Here is a 22,758-nt window from a genome sequence, read left to right on the forward strand (position 1 = left end):
CCGAGTTTTATGCTACGTGAACAAGGATGGGGGGGTTTTGAGTATGAAAATAATTTTAAGAAAAATAACTAAAAAACAATTCAAATTAAAATATTAATCAAGTAAAGAAACATTGGTCTAAGTCAACTTCCACCATCGGAATTTGGCAACTGATCATCGATGCAAATATATATCAATTCATGCTTTGAATATTCACCGTTGGAACTGTTTTCCTATCTCTCCTTAGTCGTAGTTAATTAGAAGACAAGCGCTCTAATTAACCCTAACTACTAAACAACCTAAGACAAGCGCTATAGGTTTAATCTAGTAGCAGCCTTAAGAATTAGAGAGATCGACGAAGCGAAACAACACAAGCACAAGCGGTTGCATTTAATTTCGTCGGATGTTCTTCCTAAAATTTAATAATCGCTGAGAAGCAGCAAATCATTAAATCTTAGTTGCTTCGTAGATTGGAGGGATCAAACAATTACGGATTTGATATCCAACCTAGCAGTAGATTGCAACGAGTAATACACTAGTAGGCCTTCTAGTAATTAAACGAGACAATCATAAAAATAAACATAGAAAAACATCCGATACTCAAAACATAAATCGAACAATAAAAACAAATTAGATCTCACAGTTTTATTGATTCCGAGGCTTTCGTTTCCTTCGACCAATTATGAAAGTTTAGCCACGCAGGGCCATGACTAAAACTCAAGGAAGTTAGAGAAGAGGGGAGAAGATGGAAGATAAATGATGTCTTGTGTGTCATGGTTCCCCCTTTTTATACACGTTTCATCCCATATGTTAGAAGCCTAGGAAATCTCCTAAAGAAATACTATCCTAAAATAACAATACACAAATCTAATTTATTAAGGAAAGTATTAAACATAAAATAAAGGCTAGGATAACTAGGAAGGTGATGATTTCAATGTGGACTTTTGTTGCCATATACTTTATCGATTCTTTCCTTGTTTAAGTCCCCACAAATCAGCCAAGTATGGAGAGAAATCAAATTGCCTTGTCATGGAAAGAGATGCTCCTTTTATGTTGTCTTCTTCCAGGTGGTCCTCACAAATCTCTTCTTTATTTTCTTGATCCTCTACACATCTTTTCCTTCCTTTTCTTCCTTTTGCTTGACTTTGTATTTATTGCTTGGCTTGGCCGGAATTGATTGGATGATTATGAAAAGTCTCAAAGTAAAGAAATTTCCATATCTGAAAACTTCCGCAATTAAACCGCATCAGAACGTCAACTTCAAGCCCGATTTCTACCTTGATTCATCCGGTATCTCTCAAAACGCAAAACATAAAAGTTGTATATCTTTTTCTTGGTGTTCCACAGCATCTTGAATCATCTCAATCGGAGATTTTATGAGAGAGTTATGACCAGATTACGAATTGATGTTGAAACTGTCCAAAATCGCCCAATTTGCTTTGTTTTGCATTTAATGCCTCAATTTGTATCCTAAATCAAAATATAAGAATATTGAGTATATTTAGGCATTAAATAAGTATAAGAGATTAAATATTAAGGGGAAAAATACGACATTTTACATTCTCATCAAATTCCCCCACACTTAACCTTTGCTCGTCCTCGAGCAAATCTCAAATTCACCTTCCTAAGAAAACCAAGGTTGCAACGCCATCAACAAGGAACAACCAAGCTCTTCACAATTCAGAACATATCATGAATAAACATTTTTAAATAGGTTAAAATTATTTAGCAAGAATTTTCACTTGAAGATGGAGTAGACTAAAAATGTAGACCTTCACAGGAATAAACACTCGTCTCTCATGTGTTTGAAGGGTATGTGTTTCGCTCAAATTCATTCCAATGGAAATGATCTACCATAGGCTTGCATATCTTCTCATTCTCCACCATAGGGACCACATGCATAACATGAATCATAAGGACTTTTCAAGGGTTATAACGGGGCTTAGGATCAAGGTGGGAAATATTTGGGAGTGTAGCTCAAAAGCCATTGAAACTAGTGGAGCAAAAATCAAATCGATTCAGGCTCGAATATATAAGACATGTAAAACCAGTTACTCCATTCAGCAGCTTTCTTCAATTTGTATATTTCATGTATAAACAAGCTCCCTTTTTCTTTGGATTTTAGGAGGAATTATGGACAATTTGTAATATCAAAGGTAATTTCCTCCATCACTTCCCTTCTTCTCTTTTCTTTCCTTTTTCTCTCTCTCTCTTTTTCTTCTTCTTCTTTTCCATTTTTTTTTTCATCAATAATGGAACTCACGAATTGAGAATGAGAATATGTTCCATTTCACCAGTCATAGCCAAACCACAAATCTAGACACCCCCACACTTATTTCTTGCACACCCATACATATCATAATGATGAACAAAGCTCCACTAACTTTATGGCTTAGGTAAAGACATTGTTTTTCGGGTTTAAGGCTTGTAATGTGGGTTCATAATAAACGATAAAGCTCAAAGGGGTTCAACAAAGGAAAAATTAATTACAAGGTAGGCTATTTGGCTTCATGTAGATTGTAACAAAGAGGGCCTTAATCATGTTCATGCATGCACGTGTCAGAATGATCTTGAAGAGAATCAAGGCAAGTTCTGGAGAAACAAATCCATGAAAGAATATCTCTCATGAAAGAAAGTAGTGAGACTGATATGGATGTGTCAGTCTAAAGGCTCAAAATCTCACCGGCTTTTGTCTACCAATTTTAGTCACAACCATCTCAAGGAAAATAACCAAACTAAATAATTCTAAGTCAAAAGATTACTATTCAATCATGTTATGAATTTTCCAAGCTTAATTGAACCATGCTCATGGCATACACAACCAAAAATTATTGAAAACCAGAATACAAAAAGCAAATTTTTTTTTTTTTTTTATTATTATAATTATTATTTTTTTTAAAAAAAAAACAAAACAAATTAAAACACAACCTAAATCCCTTCCCCCACACTTAAAACTAACATTGTCCCCAATGTAGGTGAAATGCAAAGAAAAGGCAAAAATAACAAAAATATAAATATGAGAATAAGAAAACAAACTCCCCTTGGGTTGCCTCCCAAGCAGCGCCTTTGTTTATTGTCGTTGGCTCGACTCAAGTCTTTCTTCAATCAGTATAAATTGGATCCTCAAGATCCAATTTTACCACATTCTCTATTTGGAAACCTTCATAAAAAGTCTTAAGTCTATGGCCATTCACCTTGATCACTTTGGAAGTTGCTAAACTTTGAATTTCAACTGCACCGTGAGGAAAAACATTAGTAACAACAAAAGGACCAATCCAACGAGAATGCAACTTACCTGGAAACAAACGAAGTCGTGAATTGTAAAGAAGGACTTTTGACCAATTTTGAACTCCTTCCTAGAGATCATCTTGTCATGAAAAGCCTTCGTCTTTTCCTTGTAAATCCTTGCACTTTCGTAGGCATCATTGCGAATTTCCTCTAACTCTTGTAGTTGCAACTTCCTTTGTTCTCCACTTTCATCCATCTTCATGTTGAAACTCTTTATAGCCCAATAAGCCTTGTGTTCTAACTCAACTGGTAGGTGGCATGGTTTCCCAAACACCAACCGATAAGGTGACATTCCAATGGGCGTCTTATATGCAGTCCTATACGCCCATAATGCATCATCCAAGCGCAGACTCCAGTCTTTTCTACTTGGATTGACCGTCTTTTCAAGGATAGATTTTATCTCTCGATTTGACACTTCCGCTTGTCCACTAGTTTGCGGATGATAGGCGGTTGACACCTTGTGGGTCACATGGTACTTTTTCAGCAAAGTCTCCACAGTTCGATTGCAAAAGTGAGTGCCTCAATCACTTATTAGAGCTCTTGGAATTCCAAACCTGGAGAATATTCTGGACTTGATAAAATTTGTAACAACTTTAGAATCATTAGTCCTGGTAGCTTTAGCTTCTACCCATTTCGAGACATAATCAACAGCAAGTAGAATATAAACATAACCGAAAGATACAGGGAACGGTCCCATGAAATCGATGCCCCAAACATCAAAAATTTCACAAAATAGTATGGGGATTTGTGGCATCTCATTCTTTTTGGATATATTACCTGTATTTTGACAATGATCGCATGACTTACAAAATTGATACGAATCTCGGAATAAAGATGGCCAATAGAAACCACATTCTAGTACTTTTCTCGCCGTCCTCTTATCTCCAAAGTGACCTCCACAAGCATAAGAATGACAAAATGTGAGAATAGAAATAATCTCATTTTCAGGAACGCACCTTCTTATCACTTGATCTGCACAATGCTTCCATAAGTATGGGTCATCCCACACATAGTATTTGGCATTACTCTTGATCTTATCTCTTTGAGCCTTAGACAAATTAGGAGGTAACATATTAGTAACCAAATAATTTACAATATTCGCATACCAAGGTAATGTCCCGCTTGCAAAGAACAATTGCTCGTTAGGGAACGTTTCTTGTAGACGAAGTTCATCCTCCACATGAACTAAACGACTCAAATGATCTGCGACCCGATTTTCTGTCCCCTTTTTGTCTTTGATCTCCAAATCAAATTCACTCAAGAGAAGTATCCATCTTATTAATCTTGGTTTTGCCTCTTTCTTCGTCATCAAATAACGAAGAGCTGCATGATCAGAGTAAACAATGATTTTAGTACCAAGCAAATAAGATCGAAATTTTTCTAAAACAAAAACAACAGCTAGAAGTTCTTTTTCAGTAGTAGAGTAATTTCTCTGGGCATCATTCAAAGTCCTTGAAGCATAATAAATGGCATGAGATGCTTTTCCAATTCTTTGACCCAGAACAGCGCCTACTGCATAATCACTTGCGTCGCACATTATCTCGAAGGGAATGTTCCAATCAGGGGGTTGGATAACTGGGGTAGAGGTCAACAATTCCTTCAGCTTATCAAATGCCTTTTTACATGCCTCATCGAGCTCAAAAGCTACATCCTTTTGTAGCAACTTGCATAGGGGTAATGCTATTTTGGAGAAGTCTTTGATGAATCTTCGATAAAAACCTGCATGTCCAAGAAAAGAACGAACTTCCCGCACACTAGTGGGATAAGGTAAAGATTGAATAATATCAACTTTGGCTTTATCTACCTCAATTCCCCTAGATGAAACAACATGACCCAAAACTATACCTTGTCCAACCATAAAATGACATTTTTCAGAATTTAACACAAGGTTAGTCTCTATGCATCTTTGAAGAACAAGTGTAAGGTTATGCAAACAATTATCAAAGGAGTCTCCATAAACTGTGAAATCATCCATAAAGACTTCTATGATATGCTCAATATAATCTGAAAATATGCTAACCATACACCTTTGGAAAGTGGCTGGGGCGTTGCAAAGGCCAAAGGGCATGCGACGATATGCAAAAGTTCCGAATGGGCATGTAAATGTCGTCTTTTCTTGATCCTCCGGAGCGATTGCAATCTGAAAATATCCTGAATAACCATCAAGGAAACAATAGTAAGAATGACCAGCCAACCTTTCAAGCATTTGATCAATAAAAGGTAAAGGGAAGTGGTCTTTGCGGGTTACGGCATTTAATTTTCTATAATCTATACAAACCCGCCACCCATTCTGAACACGGGTAGGAACTAACTCATCATTCTGATTTTTCACATCAGTCATTCCAGTCTTTTTAGGAACCACCTGAACCGGGCTAACCCAATTACTATCTGAAATAGGATAAATCACTCCAACTTCAAGCATCTTCAATCATAACCAAAATCAAAATGCCTACAAATATTCATTGTGTGAATTTTTTTTTTCTTGGGTTTTCTCATCCTTCCACATTTTCTCATCTTGTGCCCGAGCTATTTTTCTTCCCACACCCACGTGAGTCTCTCTCTTAGTCAAGATGATATGCCATACCGCCATTGTTTCCTCTACTAGCAAATACCACCCACTCTTGTTGAAAAAAAAAAATGCCAAAAGAGGTTTCATGCCCATAGTTGGCTCAATTCCGGCCATAGTAGCCGATGTCCAAGTCTTGACCATAGTAGCCAATGCTGGCCAGAGTCACCACATTCTAAGTTTTGGTCATAGAAACTGATGTTCTAATTCAGGTCATAGTAGCCATTTTTTTTTTTTTTTAGCCCTTTGACGTTCAAGATCAAACCTCAACATTAGTGATCTACCATTGGGTTTGCGGGAGTGTATTGAGACAAGAGTTACAAGAATTCAAGAGATAAGATCACAAGAGTTATAAACACCAAAGTGACAAGAGTTACAAGCACTCAAGAGACAAGAGTTATAAGATGATAAATTAGATTTATTGTTGTTAATGTAAAAGTAGAAGAGGCTTGTAACGTTCAGACTATTTCTCTATAAATAGAGTCTTATATACAATCAAATGAATCAAATGAAAGATGTAACCAACAAAAGGCTTTGACGTGTAGATGTAGGTTATAGGTCGAACTATCTAAAATCTGTGTTTCCTCTATTTCCTTTATCTTTCTTTAAATTATTATAAGTTCTTACAGCAATGAAAAAGATCGCTAATGATCGGAGTGTCCACCGTCCTCCTGACAAAGAAGAGCAGCTGTTGCTGCTACAACAACAGCAACAACTATGGGATTAATGGGAAGCCGATGAAGACATTGATCAGGAACTGGAACAACTAACTACTACAAGCTCAATGGCAAGGGAACTTGCAGAGCTGATCATATCAGTAATCAGTTTTTGTTAGGGTAAATTATTATTTACCACTCCAATTAACACCTAATCGTTTGCAATATCCCCGTTCAAGTAGGTGCTCCATTATATGTTTAAATGCCAGCTTATCTTATGTACCAAAAACAATAGAGAAAACCAAATAAATCAAGATGAAACTCAAGCGCAATGACTGTTACAGGTTGGCATAAACCTTCCAACAACAATGATCATGATATTTCTCTATCATAAGTTCCTATGCCTAGCTCGTTGTGTAATTGTCATTAGTGCTCGACGAGGTTCAATTGGAATTGAGAATATGTTTTCCTTTCTTTAGTATAATGATGACGTTTAATGAACTCACTAAATTTAGTTGTAGGCCCGCATGACACTGGTTCACGTGAGTTTTCATTTAGTTGTTTATATTCGAACTCTTTTGCTATATATATTGTTAGCCCGCTCATCTTCAAGGATCATATTATATAGAATTACGCATGTCATCATAATATCTTTAAGTGTTTCAAGGAGAAAAAATCGTGCAGGTCTACTCACTATTGCAAATCATGCTTGAAGCACTTTAAAGGCATGTTCCACGGTCGACCTTGCTGACTCTTGGGCTGTAGCAAAATGTTTTATTTTATTTCCTTGTAAAGATGAAATTGTTTTCACAAATGTTGCTTGCTACGAATTTATGCCATCGATGAGGTATCTCATTATATAGTTATGACCATTGAATCATTGATTGTTTAGTTGACAGGAAGAGCACGCCTTTTAGTGATGTTAGAAAATATAAAAGACCTTTATAGCATGTTTATATCGTTATGAGACTGAGATAACCCCAAAAAAGCATGACATATCCAAATATCATATAAATCCATTGCTTCCAAAATAATAGTTGGTTCATGGATATGACCATAACACATACATTGCCACGAAGTCAGGCATTCTTCCATTTTCAGTGCATACAATTAATGCTCCCCAACATACTTAGAAATCCCTGATTTTTGCTAACAATTAGTAATCTAGCGATGTCCAACTAGGTGACCTTAAGTACTCTTCAGAAAATAAAAATAAAAATAAATGAAACTAGCACTTTAACAAACATTTTAGACTCTTTATTGCGGTGATTTTTCCAATCTTCAAGTATTCATCTATAAAATCAATCGTAACACCATATGTAAGCATCATAAGTGTGGCGATAACCTTCTGAAGGGAAGAAAAACTGAGCCTTTTGAAACCATATATTCCTTGGACAAAATAAGGTTTGTGAGCGTCCACCATAGATTGAATATAAAGAAGAGAATGATTCATATGAAACCTCATTCGAAAATATTTGTAAGGATCTACTAGTGTTTTAGCAAAATAATCGCAAAAAAGACTTTCGTGTCCTTGCAATGATGAACATGCAACGTTGCTTAGAACGACCATGTGATGTTGATTCTTCATAACAAATTTTATAATTATTTCCAACTCTTCATCAAAGTCTGACTTGATAAGAAGGATTGTGTGTAAAAGAAAGCGAGTCATAGAGATAAAACAAATACTAAACTGAAAAAGAAACATGTGTTGAGGTGAATGAAAATTGAAAAAGAAAGTCTTGTTTATACTAAAAGAATGGTCTTATTTATACCGAAAGAACGTGACGATTCAAAACATGCTTGTCGAAAAATGACCATTGGAGCAGAATAGAGAAGAATATTTAAACGGAGTAGAGATAGATTTAGAGAATTTGATGTATGGTTCTTTTTTAAAGTGTTTGACTAAATAATAAAAAAAAAAAAAAAAAGGAAATTCCATCAAATTTTAGCTAAAAAAATAACTAGTTCACTAAAAATACTCTAATCCCATCCAAAATGAGCTAATTTTTTATTTTTTTTTTCCTTTTGAAAGGTAAAATGAACTAATTAAAACTACTTTTTAGTCAAATATTATTTAGCTCCCTTAAAATAAGCTCTCCATTGAAGCCGTTAATTCCCCATGATTTTTGCATTTTTGTTACTTTGCTTGCTACCTTTGGCGATTTTTACTGTAGCCACGTCGCTCCTTTTCTCGCCCATTTTTATATTCCCACCCTCTCCCTCCAGTCGCGCGCTCTGTCTCTCCTCTCCCTTTCTCGCCTACTCCATCACTGCAAGAAAGATCAAAACTTGCTTCGCCTCGCTGCGCGTCTTCGTCTCAACCGACAACAACCTCTCAATCTCTCTCCCTTGTTGAAGCACCATCGGTGAGATATCTTGGCGCTCCTCAAGTGCAAGAAGAAGGGCATTCTTCTCGCTCGCGGGATTGGGTTTTTTTTGGGTGTGGGAAAATAGGAGAAAAAGGTTGGGAGATTTTTTAGAAGGTGTGGGAAACAATCAAAAGGAAGTTGCGTTCGGATGGCTTTCCGTCTGATTTCTTCATAGATAAGGTTCGGAATTCCTGATTTTGCGTTATGTAGTTGGACTAATTTGAAAGTTTGTGCCGTGGAATTGATATTTGGGTCGTTTCTGTACGTGAAGGTTTTAGGAGACAAGATAAAGAAGGAGCTGTCAAGAATCGAGACAGCTCTGCACCACAAATCTCGTAAGCCTTCTTCTTCTTCATTTTTTTTTTTTTTTCTCACCAACGATCTATCCATAATACTTCAGAGCCCAAAATCTCGTCAGAACAAGGCTTCGGTAACCTCTTACCTTTCTTTGGATGAAATCTCCTTTTAATGGTCTGGTTTACCTCGCCAGAACAGAGCTCTGCACCATTTTTTTTTCCCTGCTAAAAAACCGTGCTTTTGGTTAGGGCTGCTGAGGGAGGCAGTGTCACTCTAAAAAGAAAGGGGCACTTCAGCACTTGTAGAGATTATTGGTGATGATACAATATCTGGACGGATTGTACAGAGATTTCTCAGAAAATTATTGTAGGTGCTTTTATAAAGAATGAATTAAATTAAATTATTGGGCAATAGGAAATGATTCCCAATTTTGGGGGAATTAATATCTGGGATACTTTGTTAGTGTTGATTGATCACACTAGCATTTCAAAGCTTACCTAGAGGTACAAATCACCAGAAGTTTTTTATTCCAATATTGTGTGAAAGTGAAACAGTATGTGTTAGAATAAAGTCAGGGGATTGTACAGAGAAAAGGGTACAATGTAGAAGGAAATCACCAAGCACAAGCAATACAAGAGCATTGGGCAAAGGTAGGAATGAACTGAAAAACCATAAACCAGTAGTTTGGGTATACGTTTGCTGCATAATGCTCCAAAGTTGATGTATATACAAGCCATTTCAATGTTTGGGATCTTAGGATACAAGAAAAGCAAATTTTAATGAGGAAGTGTGATATCCAAAATCTTTTTTTCAAATTAGATATTCTGCAAGAAATGGATATTGGTTTAACACTTAACATCCTGACTAAAGATGTTGGTGTTGGTGTTGGAGGAGTCACATTAAAAAAAGGTCCTTATCTTTCTAATGTGAAAAGTAATAAGTGATAATGATAGCAATATTCTAAAGTGCTACTATGATATGTGTGTTTGTGTCTCGGTGGAGAGGTGTATGATTTTTTTTTTTCTGTTTAGTATTGGTTTATGGAACGTTGCTTATACTTGTTTTGGACCTCTGTTTATAACTTGTTAGTGCTAGAATGACTTTGTTTGTTTGTTTTTCTTCCAAGTGCACCCATTGGAGAAAAAGAGAACTAACTGGAAATAAGAAAATCCAAATGAAGCTCAGCAATACTGCTTTCCTATGCTGTATATTAAGCCACACTCTTAGCACAGCGGAAATAGAAATACATTAGTAATTTACTTGTTCAATTAAAAGGCATTGTTTGTTAAAGTGCTGAAAGTTCAGCATTGCTAAAGCTCCTCTGGAATTATGGTATCTTCGCTGTAACATTGTATCTTCACATCTTAGCTCAATCTCTATATATTTATGTTAAGCCACACCAAATGTAGTTTGTTTTCCATCTTAGCTCCATCTTTATGTCTTTTATGTACATTGTGATGATGGGATTGGTTTTTTATGTTGCTTCATGTCTGTTCTAAATGCAAGATTGATTTAAGATCAATATTATTAATTTTCCCTAAACAGAATCTTTATTCAGTTAGTAAGTTAATGTGGATTCTAGAACTCAAGAAGCCACCTACTTCACCAATCTTTTAAATGACAGTGACTTTTTCATGGAATCTGCAAATGAAATTTGTCAACAAGAGCCTCTAGCCCAAGTTGAGGTTGAACCCATTGTTAAGAAATCACAACGGGGTGGCAACTTCAATGTTTATGAAGACAATTTGCTTGTGTCGGCGTGGATTAATATTAATATTAGCTTGAATCCGGTGGAAGGAAATGAGCAAAAACACAAGAAATATTGGAATAGAATTTGGGAGTACTTTCACGAGCACAAGAACTTTACATCTGGACGTTCTCCGAACTCTCTAATGAATCGGTGGTCAACGATTCAACTTGCGATAATTAAGTTTTGTGGGTACTTAGCCCAAGTTGAATCAAGGCAACAAAGTGGTGTGAGTGAGCAAGACAAGGTATGTTCTAATTATGGTACTTCATTTATTTGTTTGGGTTATGTTCTATTTATTCCAAAAGATTTTATTATGTTCTGTCTGTTAATTTTTCAGATTTGCAAGGCAAAACTTATGTATCAAGAACTCCAATCAACAACATTCCACTTTGAACATTGTTGGAATGTGTTGAGGTTTCATCCAAAATGGGTGGCGCATATGCAAAGTGCAAAATTGAGGAAAAGATCAGTTGTGACATCTTCTCCTTCTACTCCGGATCCGATAAATCTAGGAGAAGACGAGGTCCCAAACGAAACGTTTGTAGCCTTGGAGCAACCAATAGGCCGGGAAACCGAAAATGACAAACGAAAAAGAAAAGAAAGAACGAATTCGGATGTTACTGTGATACTAAATGAGATAGTGGAAGACAAGAAGAAAACAGAACTTTTTGTTGAAGCACGTGATCAAGAGAAAGAGATGCTTCATCTTATACAAGAGGACGTGCACAATAATCGAGAAACGCTTCAGTTAGAACAAGCGAGAGAGGAGGAATTTTGTAATTGGACTCCGGATCCGATAAATCTAGGGGAAGAAGAGGTCTCACACGAAACTTTTGTAAATTTGGAGCGACCAATAAGCCGGAAAGTCGAAAAGGACAAACGAAAGAGAAAAGAAAGATCAAATTCGGATGTTATTGTGATACTAAATGAAATAAAGGAAGACAAGAAGAAGAAAACAAAACTTTTTGAGGAAGCACGTGATCAAGAGAAAGAGATGCTTCGTCTTATGCAAGAGGACGTGCGCATTAAACAAGAGAAAGTATGCATTAAACAAGAGGAAGTGCGCATTAAGCGAGAAACGCTTTGGTTGGAGCAAGCGAGAGAAGAAGACAAACTTATGTTGATGGATACAAGTGGCATGTCTCAAATGCAACAAGAATATTTTCATGGACGCAAAATGGAAATCCTTGAAAGTCGAAGTAGGAGTAAATAGTGTATTTTGAGCTGCATTATCTTTAATTTTATCATGTCTCAACTCATTAACTTAGCTGCATTATCTTTAATTTTAAGCCCACTTTCACTCCTTAAGTTGTATGGTTTTGACATGTATTTTAACATTGACGGTGCTACTTTGGGAACTTTTGGTTGAGTCTCTGAAATTTTTTGATTGTATGCTTCTTAAGATCTATTGTTTTTGAACTTCTGAAGATATTATTATTACAAGTTGGCATAAAACTTGATTGTGAGCGAGCCATTGATTTGATTGCGATCATTATGTACTCCATTAAAGTACAATTACTGTTACAAGTTGGCACAAACCATATTTGGAATAAAGAGTAAAGAACAAAAAAAAATAAAAAAATAGAATATTTAAATGGATTAGAGAAAGATTTAGAGAGTTTGATGTGGGGTGTTTTTCAAAAGTGGCAAGCTAAAATAGAAATGTGAGTTTTCTAACCAAATTTTAGCTAAACAATAACTAGTCCATTGTGAATGCTCAATGAGAATTTGTTTACTTCAAAAGTTTAGCAGCTCATTTGTCTGGAGAACCAGATTTATTTCGCAGACTAAAAAACGGTTCTTTTCTTTTGTATAAAATTGCCTGGATGGCTTGATTTCCCTTTTCAAACTCAGTAATTAAGAACTAGTAGTGCAGAATCAGAAGATCTATTGAGAGAGGGGGAGACACAAAACATAAAGCCACTGTATCTGGTGCATCTACTAATATCATAGAATAACAAGGGGAACAAATGCAAGTAGCCGATTCTCCCAAAGCATTCTTACCAGCACCAGCAAAAAGAAATTAAACTACATCGGTGTGTCAGGAAAACTCAGTCAGCTCAAACGCTCGAGAAATCCCATGGACTACAAACTTCTCAGAAGAGAAAAGATCCGGCGCTGCAATCTTGACGCCATTAACGACCAATCCTTGCATAAAATTAACTTCTCCTGCAACCTCAAGATCCTGACCAGGAACCAGTGTCCTCAGCAATGTTCTAACCGGCAATGAAGTGAGTTCCTTGTACGTAAGCCTGCGAGGCAGTACGTGAAATCTCACAATCTTATCAAGCAATAGTGAAGAAGAAGCTACAGCCGCCAAATTCGGAGGAGCAAAGATGGTGACTGTATTCAAGCTCGCATGATCTTCAAGAATCCCATCAAGAACAGAATGCAAACCGATTGCGAAAGAAACAAACCCGTATGAGCTAAGCAACTGGATAATTCGGCTCCATTCCACCATGTTCTTGGGTTGAAGAAAATCTGAAACCAAAGTAGAATTGGAGTCACAGATTGGTGACTTAATAAAATTCCAGCCATCGTGCACATCCCGAGGGTCCATTGGAGAAAATGGCCCAAGAACTCCATGAACTGCGATTGGTCCTTCAAGAAAGACATCTGGGTGTGACACCAAAACATGGTTAATCTCAATCAGTTTTTGTCTTGCATCAGTCTTCGTGACTGCAATGTTCTTCTTCCGATGAAGGGTTGAGAAGCAACTTCCTTGAGGTTTCTTTAAGAGGTCATCCATGGAAAGCTTGGAAGGAGTGGTGTGGTATTGGAGGAGATCCTTCAAGAGCAATGGAGGAATAGAGAGATAGGAGATGGATGAGTCTTTGATAACAAAGATGGTTGAGTTTGGAGAAGAAAGGAAGAGTTCAGGGGAGACCTGAAGGAGGGTGGCCATGGAGTGGAACCCGGCATGCCTGAGAGCTCTGGACACGTTGAGTGGTAGGCCATGGGCGACGGGTTTGGTTGCTGGAATTGCATTCTTGTGATTTGAACGCAATGCTGTGGATATTGCTATAAAGGCCAACAAAAGAGAGACGATGGAGTAGACTGATGCATGCCACCAATGTTTACAACAAGAAGCCATCAAATGTGCTGTACGGAGTATTATGATCTTTGAGAGAGAGAGAGAGAGTGAAAATTACAGGAAAAGATTGAAGAATTCTCCTTCTTGAGGTTTTATGGGTTTGTTTCTTGGGAGAGCAAAAGAGAACCGTTGGCTGCTGTGGAATTTATACAAACTTATAAGGAAAAATGCAAAATTAGTCACAGTGGTTATATTTTTTACAAATAACTCCCTATGGTAATCTTGGATGGCAAATAATTTCCTGCATTAAATTTTCGTTTAAAATTCTGATCAAATACGTTAATATGCCACATCATCAACAATAGAAAATAAACAAGGGAAATGATACTTACACTTCTTGTGCACAATAACTACACTTACACAAGATACATTGGGATGGGGCTTACACTGGGCCCCACCTCAATGTGTCTTGTGTGAGTGTAGTTGTTGTGAGGGTGGTTGTTGTGAGGGTGATGTGTAAGTATCATTTCCCAATAAACAAATAAATAGGTGTCCCCTATGATGATTTTGTATCTGGCACACCATCTTTTTACTGCCAAAAATTATACATAAAGAAAAAATAAAAGGAATTAAAAAAAAAAAAAAGGAAAAAAAGCACAAGTGTGGCTGATTGGCCATGGGGGCGGTTCAGCCACCCTGGTGGCCAATTTGGGGTGTGGCCAACCACCCCCAACTCATGCTTTTTATTTATTTTTTTAAAATCTTTATCATTTCTTCTTTTTCATGCTTTTTTTTTTTTTTTGCAATAAAAAATGACATGTCAAATCCAACATGGCATTTTGCCATTAGCTCATCACAAGGGACACATGTCTATTTTTTATTGGTGATGATGTAGCTCATTGACATATTTCGTCAGAATTTCAAACAAAACTTTAATAAGTTATTTGTCACGTAGAATCACCATAGGGAGTTTATCGTAATTTTTTAAATCATAAGGAGCTATTTGTCAAAGAGTCAAACCCCAGAAAACTCAAATTTTTGTAAGGAGCTGATGGGTACTACCACATCCTCCCTGTGAGATCAATGTGCAATTGGGGTGTATCATGTAACATTACTAATTTCATAATTGTGTTATAAATCTACACGTATTGATTTATGACAAGCTCTACCCTTCAAAGCTCTCAAATTGTACAGTAGAGGTGCTTGAAAAGAAGTTGTCAAGTCTTTTGTCCAAGAATTTCGCAGGACATGTATTTCCATGAGACTGCCAAGATGCAAGTAGAATCACAAATGCTTTTCTTTTGCACAAATCATTGAAAAAAACAAATCCTTTTGGAACATCCTCCTATTGGTAAAATCTTGCAAACTGCAGAAAACGAATTTGTGCAGCTGAAACAACAACATGCAATAGTCAAATGTTTCAGATGGACAACCAACTCAGTAAAGAACAACTGACTCCAAAATCACTAGTAATCATGGAGGTTTGAAAGAACAAAAACTTGATCCCCTATACAGAGTTTGGAGCAAAAATGGTGTCTACCCAAAATATGAAGCACACCAACAAGGATGAGAGTAGAAGTAAAACATAAATAAAGGACTTCATTCATTGAATCTCATATTTCTTACAACAATTCTATCCATATTCACATTCATTAAGCAATAAACTTTCACTTTCTCACCAAATCTCCTTCCATTTTCATGGATCGTCAAAATTCATTTTCACATTAATGCTAACATTATCAAACAACAGCAGTAACAAATCAAAATCAACATGGAGAAAGCCAACCAAATCAAGTATGTATGAATCAACGAATCAATTAGACGTCCTAGTTCTCATCACAATCCTTGTCATTCTCAATCCAATCAAACTAAAATTCGCGGCGCCAACAAACCTCGAACGCCTAAACAAACCCACAATCTCCATCATCTCCTTATCCCCACACTCCTCCACAGCTACCACGCACACCCCATTATCCCTCACCGTCCGCTCCATCTCGGAAACAAACCTCGCCGGAAACAGAGCCTTCTCCAAATGGCCGGAGTACACCAGATCAAACGCGCCATCGAAGAACGGCAACTCATGCGGATCGGCCCGGCTGACCAGAGGCGGCGAGTCGACCAACTCAACGCCCGTGACATCCGAAACACCGAGCTGGGACAATGCCATGACCTCGTGGCCGGCCCCGGCGGAGACGCAGAGGACTTTGGAGTGGTTGTGGAGAAGACCCAGATGGCGGATCGAGGAGAAGAAGCGGGAGAAGGAAGATACTTGGGATTTCCATGCCTTGGAGGACCAAAGGCGACGGTTCTTCTTGTCGATGGGGAGGAGCTCGCGTGGCGAAGAGTCGCAGGAGGACTTTGGGAATTTGAGGTGGGGTTTGGGAGGAGAGCCTTGGGGTACGCAGGTTTGTGGGGTTTGGAGGAAGAGAAGGAGGAGGGTGAGGGTTGCTATGGTGATTGAGACAACGGAGAGCCTCCTGAGGAAGATTTCGATGTGCCTCTCCATTTTCACTGGGGAGACTGGATGCTTTGGTTCATTGTTGGAAAGGCAAGAGAGATGGCTTTGGTTCCAATCTTTAAAATCATCATGTCTTTTCACTTTTCACCCAATTCATAGAATTTTCATGTGTTTTATAAATATGTAAGAAACCCCACTTTTTTTTTTTTTTTTTGCTTTTCTAATAAATTTTTTTAACCGTCTCACACATATTAAAGTTTATAAATATGTTAAGTATTTTAATAAATTGCATATTTTTGTTACAACGTCCTTGCAAAAAATAAAAAAAAAAAAAAAAAGAAAGAAAGAAAAAAATACGGGTATCAATTCGTGTTCCAATGTTCGTGTATTAAGTTCAGGTCGTGTAAAAAATTTCGGGTCAGACTCCAATACTATATATGTTAATTTTAACTCGATTCATTTAATTAAAAGGATAAGACTCTCAATTCGAATCTGAAAATTTCGTGTTGAGTTTGTTTAAGGTTCGTGGATCATGTAAAAAATTATAAACCCTAAATAAAAGAAAAATGAATTTAAAATTTTCAAATGATGAATTTTAACAATCTAATTTTTTTCAAAACTTCATTCATTTTAGGATCATTAAAAATTATATGTTACCTATTCTGTAAAATAATGGACTGGGTTAAGTACTAATGTTAAATGCTTGGATTCCAGAAGAAATGACAATGCTTCATGTAATGAATGATTCTAAAATGTTACACTATATTGTAGAACAAAACTTCTTTTATATATAAAATGAAAAACATTTCTTTTAAGAATTAAGGTATGTGGATCCATTCGAGTTGAGTCAAATGTCTCTAAGTTACATATATATATGTGCAAGTTTCATTATTTTCACTATTTAGAGCATGCATAAACAGTAGCATTAATATTTGTCAATAGCCTTTTTTTTTTTTTTTTTTTGAAAAGATGTTTTTCATTTTCATTCAAACTTGAAAACAGCTAGAACAAAACAACTCTAAATGACCATAGAAAAGTTCTCTAATGAAACAAAAGGTCTAAGAAATTCTGTAATACAATGAAGCGCGATCCTGATCATGTTGATTGCCCGCCTTCGCCAATTGGTGTGCAGCCGAGTTATCCGCTCGTTTGATACGACAAACTCCTAGACCTAAAAATAACAAAGAACATCTAAAATGTCTGCTATAATTTGTTCATGGGTAGCCCAAATGAGCTTCTGATTTTTTTGTCAATGGCCTTTTGACCTAAAGCTATTTTATGAAACTTATCTCTAATTAATTGTATTATACCCAACTTTTGTCAAATTAATAATTATCTCAAAAGCTTAAATTATTAAAAAAAAAAAAAGAGAATTTAATTATTTAAATAAATATTTTAACCTTCTATTCATGTGTTGGACCACACAAAAAGTAAACTATTTTAGTTGAAATATGGGATAAATGATAAAATTTACTCTTGTATTATGTTGAATTATTATTAGTTATCTAAAAAATTTAAATTGATAAAAAAAATAAAAAATTAATCATTTAAATTAATATTTTAAGAAGAGCGTCTGTGGACTCTAGGCGGAGGTGTGAGGGTAAGAACGCTATTACTCTCCCAAGAATGGTGTCAGTTTGAAAGTGATGGTAGAACACACGCATGGCTGTGATTGTGTCTCTCGCCAGGAAATTCTATAGCCCTTCTTATTTAACCTCTCTCTATTCCGTTCCCACCAAAATCCGACCGTTGGACCCAGCAACGGTAACATCATTTGAATTTCCCGCGTCTGTTTCCAGCCAAGCCTTCGATCCCCACTCCTTCTACGCGTCTCTCATCGATAATTCGACGCACAAGAACCATTTGAATCAAATCCATGGGCAGTTACTGGTCTCTGGATCGCAGGATGATAGGTTATTGATAACTAAATTAATTAATGCGGGCGTGGCTTTTGGAGAAATTCGTTATGCGCGTAACATATTCGATGAATTTCGTGAGCCGGATGTGTTTTTGTGGAATGCGATCATTAGGGGTTATTCGAGGCACAATATGTTTGGTGATGCGATTGAACTGTATTTGAGGATGCAAGTGGCAGGGGTGACTCCGGATCGCTTTACTTTTCCGTCAGTGCTCAAAGCTTGCTGTGGCTTGCCGGCCCTTAGAATGGGTTGCCGGGTTCATGGGCAGATATTTAGACATGGGTTTGAATCGGATGTATTTGTGCAGAATGCGCTTGTTGCATTGTATGCAAAGTGCGGTCAGATTGGGCCGGCTAGGGTTGTGTTTGATGTATTATGCGATAGAACGGTTGTCTCGTGGACTTCCATCATTTCTGGGTATACCCAGAATGGTGAGCCGATGGAAGCGTTGAGAATATTCAGTCAAATGAGACAGAGCAATCTGAAACCAGATTGGATAGCTCTTGTGAGTGTTCTAAAGGCTTATACTGATGTTGACGATTTAATACAAGGGAAATCTGTGCATGGTTGTGTCATTAAGATGGGTCTTGAAGATGAACCAGACTTGCTAATTTCACTCACTGCCATGTATGCAAAATGTGGGCAGGTGACAGTTGCGAGATCGTTTTTTCATCGGATGGAGATACCGAGTTTGAGTCTGTGGAATGCCATGATTTCAGGTTATGCAAAGAATGGTTATGCCGAGGAAGCGGTAGGGCTATTCCATGAGATGATCTCTAAGAAGATAAGGATAGATTCTATAACTATGACATCTGCCATCTTAGCTTGTGCCCAAGTGGGGTCCCTTGAATTAGCCAGATGGATGGATGATTATATCATGAGGAGTGAGTATAGAAATGATGTTTTTGTCAACACAGCCCTTATTGATATGTATGCAAAATGTGGAAGCGTAGATTTGGCTCGTATCGTTTTTGATAGGACACTTGATAAGGATGTGGTGGTGTGGAGTGCCATGATTATGGGATATGGATTGCATGGTCGGGGCCGAGAAGCCATTGATCTTTACTACGCAATGAAGCAACATGGGGTATGCCCCAATGATGTCACCTTTGTTGGTCTCCTCACAGCGTGCAATCATTCAGGCCTTTTAGAAGAGGGATGGGAACTTTTCCACTGCATGAGAGATTATGGCATTGAGCCTCGCCACCAGCATTATGCTTGTGTGGTTGATCTTCTTGGACGTTCAGGCCATTTGGAACAAGCTTATGATTTTATCATGAAAATGCCAATGGAACCAGGTGTAAGTGTATGGGGAGCACTTCTGAGTGCATGTAAGATCTATCGCCATGTGGCATTAGGAGAATATGCAGCAGAGCAGCTTTTCACATTAGACCCTTATAATACAGGGCATTATGTGCAGCTTTCAAATCTCTATGCTTCAGCCCGTTTGTGGCATTGTGTTGGAAAGGTTCGTGTGTTGATGAAGGAGAAAGGGTTGAGTAAGGACCTTGGGTATAGTTTGATTGAGATCAATGGTAAGCTTCAGGCATTTCTTGTGGGAGACAAGTCACATCCAAGGCATAAGGAAATTTCTGAGGAGCTTGAGAGACTGGAGAAAAAGTTGAAGGAGGCAGGATTTGTCCCACATGCAGAATCTGTACTTCATGATTTGAATTATGAAGAGACAGAGGAGACTCTCTGTAATCATAGCGAAAGGATAGCAATTGCCTTTGGGCTCATTAGCACTCCTCCTGGAACTACCCTTAGAATAACAAAGAATCTTCGGGCATGTGTAAATTGTCATTCAGCGACCAAATTTATTTCGAAGCTTGTTAACAGAGAGATAGTTGTTCGGGATGTCACTCGTTTCCATCATTTCAAAGATGGATTCTGTTCCTGTGGAGATTATTGGTGAGAGGGAAGGCCAGCACTTCATGTTACAGTTTCTTTGGTTCAGTTCAGCTTCATGCAGATCAAGGAAGCAAACAAATATTCCACCACCTACACCTCAATTTGGTATGGAGTTGAATGTAGCATTTTGGTGCATAATCATTTTGAGGGTAGACTTTACAGTTCTAGCATATATGAAAGGCGCTAATCCCTTAAAGAAAACTGCTCGTGGGGAGTTGGGGTGGGGGGGATAGACTTCAAGTGAAATTATATTAAGAAAAAAAATATCAAATACCAATTTGTCACTGAGAGAGGTTTTAGGTACTAGATGTTATTTCAGGTTATATATTGAAATTTTTGTTCACACACACACGCACGTGAATATATAAAGAGATATCTTGTCTAAATCAATAATAATAACGGCAAGTATAATCTCCCATATTTTTGTTTCAATAATTTAAGAGAGTAAAAAAAGAGAACCTTGAGAGTTCCTAGGTGTTCTTTTAGAAGAGAAGTGGAAACACTATGCTATTAGAGAAAATCATCAAGTGAAAATATTAAATGAATATATAATTTCTCACTATTGTGTCTCCAAGAAAACCCTTTTAGAGGTAACCCCACATAACCATCAGCCATCATTTTAACTCTTCTACATCATTGTATGAAGTCTGGAGCATGAAATCCGAAGACATTGTGTGGATAAAGTGGAGAGTGTATTGAGGAGTTGACGTCCAATATCAATGAACAAAAGGATGGGGGTCATGGGTGTATCAATTGGTGAACAAGTGTGAACATTACAACATACATCTTTAGGTGTTGAGTTGGTTTTTAAGTCTATATTTGAGCTTTTGTAAGTCTTGTACTTGTATTTTCCCGTGAGCTGGACTAGGTCCAGTAGTTTTTCCCATTTGGGTTTTCCACGTAAAACATCCCATGTGCACAATTATGTGTAATAATTTCTTAGATTATGTGTTCCATTTATTAAAAATATAACACGCTTGCAATGATTATTATATATTTTGAAAAAGACCTGTTACTTCTCCTACTCTCTCATTCAACTTTTTTTTTTTTTTTTTCAAACCAATCATTGAATTTGTTTTCCTAAGTGTAGGTCTTACATATCTAATGGTTAATTTAAAAAAGAAGTTCTTAGAGTTTGATATGAGTTGGACAGGAGTTGGAGAAATAGCATTTCTTATTTTGATGCTTATTGTACTTGAATATTTAATCTACTCAGTTTCTGCAATATTTATTTCTTGACTGGATAGCACATAGGAATTTGATAGGAGATATTTTTGGCAAGTAACGGCTACGATCAATTAGGGCTTCAGATTATCAATTAGGGTTTCACTAAGGCAGGTGGCTATCCAATAAGGCAAGTAGCAGCTGGTGCCAATCTTGTCCAGCCTCCAACGGCTACTTTCCCCTTTAACCGATTTTCAACACGGCAAAACAATAAGTTTATTTCATTTCCTATTCATGTTATTTCCTTTCCTTGTTTTACCCAATAAGTTAGCCTATAAATGTAACCCTAATCTATGAGTCGAGTATGAAGAGAATTATCAATAACAAGTCCTTTTGAGTTCCCAATTTCGAGTTCTTATCATTTTGGTATCAGAGCAATTTTGATCCAGTGTATGGTCCATACACGCAAGCAGAAACAGCAAAGGATGGAGCCGGATCATCTCGCTCGTTTCATGGAACGATTGGAACAACACATGAAGGAGATGACGGAAGCCATGGCCGCCCTCAATCAGAACTACGATAGGCTGTCCGCCAGCGTGCAGCAGATGGAAGCCGAGACCAGCGACAGCCGAACTAACAGGGGTGTCCACAGTGGTGCTCCACCACCTCCTCCACGCAATCATGTACCAGAATCGTATTCCGGTACCGGGCATAACCACGACCAGCGATGTGGTGACAACGCCATCCACACTCGGGCCTTACTCCTCTACTTCCCTCGATTCGATGGTGGTGATCCGTCGGGATGGCTCTACCAGGCAGAGCAATTCTTCGAATACCACCAAACCTAGGCTACTCAACAGATTCGGATTGCCTCCTTTCATTTGGAAGGAGATGCCCTACAATGGTATCGATGGGCGATGACGGCCAACCCATGGCGATGTGGCCAGAATTCTCCCAAGCTCTGTTAACTCGATTCGGACCAACGGAGTATGACGACTCCGCGGAAGCTTTGGCGAAACTGCAGCAGGTTGGCAGTATCCGGGACTACCAGACCGAATTTGAGAAGCTAGCCACTCAGGTTCCGGGTTTGAGCGAGCAGTTCCTCATTAGCTATTTTATCGGTGGGCTGAAGGAAGAAATCCGTCTGAACGTCAAGATTTTTAGACCCACTTCTCTCTCCTCGACCATCGGCCTTGCCCGATTACAAGAGGAAAGGCAAACCCGCAAACCACAACCCAAAAACTCCGTCAAGCCCATTACCAGTTTCGTGGTCCCAGCAGCACAGAAACTCCCACTAGTCAAGCGACTGACCCCCGCTGAAGCCGCCGAAAGAAGACGCAAGAACTTGTGCTACAATTGCAATGAAC

The 22,758-nt window shown here is 37.7% G+C and overlaps 4 protein-coding genes across 5 annotated transcripts; 2 read left to right on the forward strand and 2 right to left on the reverse strand.

Annotated features, from left to right (window-relative positions):
• Nucleotides 1–8,710: 8,710 nt before the first annotated feature.
• LOC133859891 (glutathione S-transferase T2-like) lies at nucleotides 8,711–12,330 on the forward strand. Of its 2 annotated transcripts, XM_062295464.1 has the most exons (4): nucleotides 8,711–9,038; nucleotides 9,130–9,193; nucleotides 10,780–11,149; nucleotides 11,243–12,330. In XM_062295464.1, the coding sequence occupies exons 3-4, from the start codon at nucleotides 10,790–10,792 to the stop codon at nucleotides 12,116–12,118; spliced, it is 1,236 nt and encodes a 411-aa protein (XP_062151448.1). In that variant the 5' UTR covers nucleotides 8,711–9,038; nucleotides 9,130–9,193; nucleotides 10,780–10,789; the 3' UTR covers nucleotides 12,119–12,330. The 2 variants fall into 2 exon arrangements, with proteins under 2 accessions (XP_062151448.1, XP_062151447.1); XM_062295463.1 differs by having other exon boundaries at nucleotides 8,712–9,193.
• A 500-nt stretch (nucleotides 12,331–12,830) lies between these two features.
• Nucleotides 12,831–14,312, reverse strand: LOC133859257 (fasciclin-like arabinogalactan protein 21). Its single transcript, XM_062294592.1, has one exon. The coding sequence runs from the start codon at nucleotides 13,997–13,999 to the stop codon at nucleotides 12,947–12,949; it is 1,053 nt and encodes a 350-aa protein (XP_062150576.1). The 5' UTR covers nucleotides 14,000–14,312; the 3' UTR covers nucleotides 12,831–12,946.
• Nucleotides 14,313–15,518: 1,206 nt separating this feature from the next.
• Nucleotides 15,519–16,542, reverse strand: LOC133860997 (uncharacterized). The gene has a single exon (XM_062296688.1). It carries the CDS (start codon nucleotides 16,443–16,445, stop codon nucleotides 15,753–15,755), a length of 693 nt encoding a protein of 230 aa, XP_062152672.1. The 5' UTR covers nucleotides 16,446–16,542; the 3' UTR covers nucleotides 15,519–15,752.
• A 1,459-nt stretch (nucleotides 16,543–18,001) lies between these two features.
• LOC133861394 (pentatricopeptide repeat-containing protein At3g12770) lies at nucleotides 18,002–20,429 on the forward strand. Its single transcript, XM_062297180.1, has one exon. It carries the CDS (start codon nucleotides 18,060–18,062, stop codon nucleotides 20,229–20,231), a length of 2,172 nt encoding a protein of 723 aa, XP_062153164.1. The 5' UTR covers nucleotides 18,002–18,059; the 3' UTR covers nucleotides 20,232–20,429.
• Nucleotides 20,430–22,758: the final 2,329 nt, after the last annotated feature.

Source organism: Alnus glutinosa, chromosome 2 (genome assembly GCF_958979055.1).
Source record: "Alnus glutinosa chromosome 2, dhAlnGlut1.1, whole genome shotgun sequence".
Classification (NCBI taxonomy): Eukaryota; Viridiplantae; Streptophyta; class Magnoliopsida; order Fagales; family Betulaceae; genus Alnus; species Alnus glutinosa.